Source organism: Tribolium madens, unplaced genomic scaffold, assembly GCF_015345945.1.
Source record: "Tribolium madens isolate multiple individuals breed KSU strain unplaced genomic scaffold, Tmad_KSU_1.1 Scaffold_7;HRSCAF=85;Tcas5.2_LG10, whole genome shotgun sequence".
In the NCBI taxonomy this organism is placed as follows: domain Eukaryota; kingdom Metazoa; phylum Arthropoda; class Insecta; order Coleoptera; family Tenebrionidae; genus Tribolium; species Tribolium madens.
Genome location: NW_025401050.1, coordinates 9,554,944 through 9,560,046, shown reverse-complemented (window position 1 = coordinate 9,560,046; position 5,103 = coordinate 9,554,944). Strand labels below are relative to the sequence as shown.

The window sequence follows — 5,103 nt, the reverse complement described above, 5'->3', positions numbered from 1 at the left end:
TTTTTTTACTGAAATATACTCTTATAATAGATTGCCAAGACTTTAGTCAAAAAAATCCTAATACAAACTTTCAAGATTTTTAAATACAAAATCTGGATTTTAAACTCAAAGAATAAAACTTAAAGTCTTCGCAATATGACACAAAAACAACCTAAAGTCATCATGAAAACTCAAAATTTTGAGACATTTTGAAAAAAGTAAAATCGAGGTTTTAGTGTAAACACTGAACTTTAAGAAAAAAATGATGATCTAAAGAAAAATACAAAAAATCATCTCTTATTTGATGAATTTATTGTATAAAAAAAGTTTTCAACGATGTTAAGACCTTAAAAAACAAAATTAAAAATAAATATTCAAATACAAGATTAAACATGTTGAAAAAAAACGAAAATAGAGAGAGAATGTCAACAGATTTTAAACTTGAGATCTTGAGGAATAAGTTCCGTGTTTACAGAAAAAAATTAAGAACTCAAAATTCAATAAATTAATAAATTTTTAAGATTCTAAGAAAAAAAATTAGTTAGAAAAAAAAATTCTAATAAAAATAACAACCTAAAACCTTAAAGATCTTCAAGATCCACAAATAACTTGAATTTTAAGAATTTTTTTTCTGAAATATGCTCTTGAGATAAATAATAGATAGCCAAGACTTTAGAATAAAACTCAAAGTATTCGCAATATGGGATCATAAACCCATTCTCAAATCGTAGACTTTAGAAATCGTTAATTAAACTTTAGTAAAAGTGAAAATATGACTTTATAACAATTAATAAAAATTTAATAATACTCGTTTTTATATTAATGTGCATCGAAGTAGTCGTTGAAAGGTGGCAAACATGCGAAAATTCAAACAATCCTAACCTCAATCTTTCCTAAAAATTATTTTTTCAAATAAGTATGTACCTCATGTAGCAAAAAATAATTAAAATTAACAACGTAATTAGCACACTTAAAGAGTTTTGTCATTATTGATGTGATTAAATTTGTGCTGAATGACATTAATGACACATTTTGTGCAAATAGGCCTTTAACTTAAAGATTTATTTTATATGAAAAAGAGTATAATCACATCAGTAATGACAAATTAATTACGCTGTTAATTTGAATTATTTTTGACACATTTATTTGAAAAAATAATTTTTAGAGATGATTGAGGTTAGAATTGTTTGAATTTTCGCATGGTTGCCACCATAAAATAAAACAAGTATAAAGTTGAATTTTTTGTAAAAAAAAAACACCAATATTTTACCGGTGAAGACTGGATTTGAATTATTATGAAGTGCAGGGGCCGGTACTGGCTGAAATTCCGGCCTGGGGGGCTGCACAGGCGTGGGATTCCCCGTATAATTACTATTAATCGACACCGGCCCTGGATTGGTCTTTTCCTTCGGCGTCAAAGTCGAAGGAACTGGATTTTGAGGATGCAACATGGTCTAGAAAACCCCAAAATAAAAATCAACGCTCCCAAACGCCCCCTGAACTTACGGCCGCAGTCTGGGGATCAATAATCCTCATCACAACCTGGGCCTGGAGCAGGGCATACGCCAACTGGGGGTTCTGGAGCAACATTTGCCTGGCCTCAGTGGGGTTATTCTGAATGCACAACTTCATCTGCTTCATCAACTCGAACATTTGCTCCGGGGGCAAAGACGCAACGGCCTTGCTAATAGCCTCGGGGGCTTTCTCAGCTTGAATCGGTTCGCCGTAAGGGTTCTCGACTGGGGGCTGGTTTAGCAAGTTTTGCATTTCCATACGGGATTTCTCGGTACAGGCGTTGTCGACGCGGAGGTTGCGCCCCCCGATTTCGTACCCGTTGAGGTTACGCATGGCACTGAGGGCGGTCTCCTGGTCGCGGTACTCACAAAAGCCATAGCCTTTGGGTTTGCCTGTCTCGCGATCGAAAACTAACCTAAAATTGAGTGAAAAAAGGGGGCCCAATGGTGGTGAAACTTACTTGAATGACAGGACTTGGCCTACTTCGCCGAAAATGTCTTTGAGCTTCTCTTCCGTGGCCTCGTAGGGGATGTTGCCCACTGGAAAAGAAGATTAAATGTTTTTATCACAAAAAAACGTAAACAATTACCAAAAACCGAACGCATTGACTTGTCCATAATATTTGCTTCTAAATTATCCATAGTGATGGTTTTAATTAAAATTTGGAACGAATTGATCAAGACACTTGAGAACACAAAACTCCAGTGCTGCCAACCCTTCACCATTTATGAAACCCCAAAATTATTACACATTTTTAGCTAAAACCAACTTAATTACTCATTTATTTAATTATTTGGCTTTGAAAATCCATCGCGAGTGGCAATTTTGCCCAGTTATTCACACTTCCGTAAATAAATTTGATCGTAAAACGTCACTAGATTGGCACCCATGTTAATTGAATCTAACCTCACAATTCAAAATAAATTTTCTTGAAGAAAATGAGCACAATTCAGGTGATAAAACAACTAGAGGAACGCAATGTGGCCAGTGAGATTGTTTTAATGGTGTGGAGCGACCGTATGGATCTTGTCGCGCTTGCCAACATTAAAGGTAACCCCCTTTTTCAAAAACCGGCATTTGAGTGTGTTTTGTAGGAGAAGTGACTCTGCATCGACTCACCTGGACCAAAGCGTGGAGCCTTAGTGCTCCCAAGGATGGGTTAAAAGTCAAAAGTATTGCTTGGAGGCCTGATGGCAAAATAATAGCAATTGCTTATAGTTCTGGTAAATCTCATTTGAGACAATTACAATCTTATTGTTTGATTTAAGGGCAAATAATGTTAGTCAAAGTGGAAAATAAGTCAGTGTTGCACACAATTGGTATCAAAGGTGAAGTTTCATGTCTCAACTGGTTGCAAGACAGGACTGTTAAAGGAAAAATACCTTCAGTCACCGAAGAAAGTAAACAAAATCAATACATGAAATATATTGTAAGTGAAATGGAGTATTTGGAGTTGTTTTATAACCAAATTCTAGGATTTATCAAGCAATTTCTTGCCAGAACCTGTGGTACAACAGTTTGACGCCCCCAACAATGAAGAGGGCCAAAAAACCAACATTTTGCAGGAGCAAACTGACTTCAATTTACTCCTAATTGGGACAAGTGAGGGCATCGTCCATGTCCGAATTTTTGGTTGTTTTCCTTGCGCAACTCTTGATTTGAAAAAAAATCTCAACTGTTTTTGTTCAATACAAAACATGCATTTGAATGAAGACCTAAATCGCATGTGTTTCACAGTCAAGGACGCCGAGCACAACGTTAAATTAATTTGTTTCGATTCGGACATTTTCAAAACGCACACAAACGAACTTTTCGCTCTAGCCCTCAAACATATAAAACTAACATCGCTTATCACTTATCTATCCAACACTATCACCACTATAACCGAGTCTTGGGAGAGCATTTTACTTGAAATGGACAATAAGTTGTCGAAATATGCGAGTAAAGTGCCCGAAGGGGGCGTCACAGCTGACTTTTTGGATTTGTTGACTTTTGGGATTTGTTCGGATGAGATGAAAGCGTTTTTGATACATGATTTGACGAAGAAAGGGCTCGAAAAGTTCGGACAAACGATTGAGATGAGCTACTCGAATATCCAGAAGTTGATGTTGAAATATGTGATGAAGTTTGGGCAAAATATTACGTATCATTTGGCAGAAATGAGGGGGATGGCAAGACTGGAGCACCGCTACAAGGTTGGTAGCACAGTTGGTACTACTGATTGTAGGCAGTGTTGCCAGGTGTGGTGAAATTTCACCAGATCTGGTTATTTTCGTGTTAGTCTGGTGATTTGGTGAAAACTTTTGTAAAAATTCTAATATCTGGTGATTTTTTGGAACTGAAAAACACTGTTTTTCAAACATTTTCCACGTTTTCAACCAGAAACTGGATCATTTCGTCAATTTTTTTCAAAAAAGGCGAAAAAAATTGATTAAAACAGAGTCGAAAATTGACAACTTATTTTTGTTTTTTTCGAATGCTTTTTCGGCTAGAAACAATTATTTCGCTAAAAATAAGCCAAAAATTCAACCAAAAACAGCGTTATTTTTGCCCTTTTCAAGTGTTTAAGCACGTTTTTGAGACATAAGCAAAGAGAATTCTAAAAATTTCGTTGAAGCAGGCAAAATTACAAAATTAAATCGAAATTGATATTATTTTTAGCTTGTTTTACTCGACTTACTTCGTTTTTGAACAACGCTTAAAAATCACAAAAACAATTAATATTGATGTTATTTTGTTTGTTTCACTCGATTTTTGAGCAAAATAAGACAAAAATATGTTTTTAAGCACGTTTTTCAGCTAGAAAAACAATTATTTCGCAAAATTTTGTTAAAAACAAGCCAAAAAACACAAAATTAAGCCAAAAATGATAAAATTTCACCAGATCTGGGGATTTTCATGTTAGTCTGGTGGTTTGGTGAAAGCTTTTGTAAAAATTCTAATATCTGGTGATTTTTTGGAAATGAAAAACACGTTTTTCAAGCATTTTCCACGTTTTCAACCAGAAACTGGATTATTTCGTCAAATTTTTTCAAAAAAGTCGAATAACCACCAAATTAGTTAAAAATAGTTCTATTTGTTTTTTACAAATTATTATTAAAAAAAGTCGAAAATTGACAAATTATTTTTGTTTTTTTTCGAATGCTTTTTCAGCTAAAAACACAATTATTTTACAAAATTTCGCTAAAAACAAGCCAAAAAAACACAAAATTAAGCTAAAAATGATAAAATTTCACCAGATCTGGGGATTTTCATGTTAGTCTGGTAGTTTGGTGAAAACTTTTGAAAAATTCTAATATCTAGTGATTTTTTGGAAATGAAAAACACTGTTTTTCAAGCATTTTCCAGAAACTGAATTATTTCGTCAAATTTTTGCAAAAAAAGTCTAATAATCGCCAAATTTGTTAAAAATGGTTCTATTTGTTTTTTACAAGATATTACTAAACAGAGTCGAAAATTGACAACTTATTTTTGTTTTTTTCGAATGATTTTTCCACTAAAAACACAATTATTTTACAAAATTTCGCTAAAAACAAGCCAAAAAAACACAAAATTAAGCTAAAAATGATAAAATTTCACCAGCTCTTGGGATTTTCATGTTAGTCTGGT

The 5,103-nt window shown here is 33.8% G+C and overlaps 2 protein-coding genes across 6 annotated transcripts in view; one reads left to right on the top strand and one right to left on the bottom strand.

Moving 5' to 3' along the window:
- The window catches only part of LOC123009885 (cleavage stimulation factor subunit 2), a 4,722-nt gene extending 2,334 nt beyond the window's left edge, over positions 1 to 2,388 (bottom strand). The window contains exons 1-5 of one of the 3 annotated variants that reach the window (XM_044406444.1): positions 2,272 to 2,388; positions 2,084 to 2,210; positions 1,955 to 2,033; positions 1,486 to 1,909; positions 1,250 to 1,433 (exon numbers count right to left, since the gene is read on the bottom strand). In XM_044406444.1, coding sequence (XP_044262379.1) covers positions 1,250 to 1,433; positions 1,486 to 1,909; positions 1,955 to 2,033; positions 2,084 to 2,135 — 739 coding nt within the window. In that variant the 5' untranslated portion in view covers positions 2,136 to 2,210; positions 2,272 to 2,388. Of the gene's footprint in view, positions 1 to 1,249; positions 1,434 to 1,485; positions 1,910 to 1,954; positions 2,034 to 2,083 lie in introns of all 3 variants that reach the window. The other 2 variants (XM_044406442.1, XM_044406443.1) reach the window with 2 other exon arrangements.
- The window catches only part of LOC123009882 (anaphase-promoting complex subunit 4), a 17,247-nt gene continuing 14,512 nt past the window's right edge, over positions 2,369 to 5,103 (top strand). For all 3 annotated transcript variants that reach the window (XR_006413049.1, XR_006413048.1, XM_044406438.1), the window contains exons 1-4: positions 2,369 to 2,544; positions 2,589 to 2,717; positions 2,763 to 2,923; positions 2,970 to 3,689. Coding sequence is in view for 1 of the 3 variants with exons in the window: in XM_044406438.1 (XP_044262373.1) it covers positions 2,433 to 2,544; positions 2,589 to 2,717; positions 2,763 to 2,923; positions 2,970 to 3,689 (1,122 nt within the window). In the remaining 2 variants the exon portion in view is untranslated. The remainder of the gene's footprint in view (positions 2,545 to 2,588; positions 2,718 to 2,762; positions 2,924 to 2,969; positions 3,690 to 5,103) is intronic.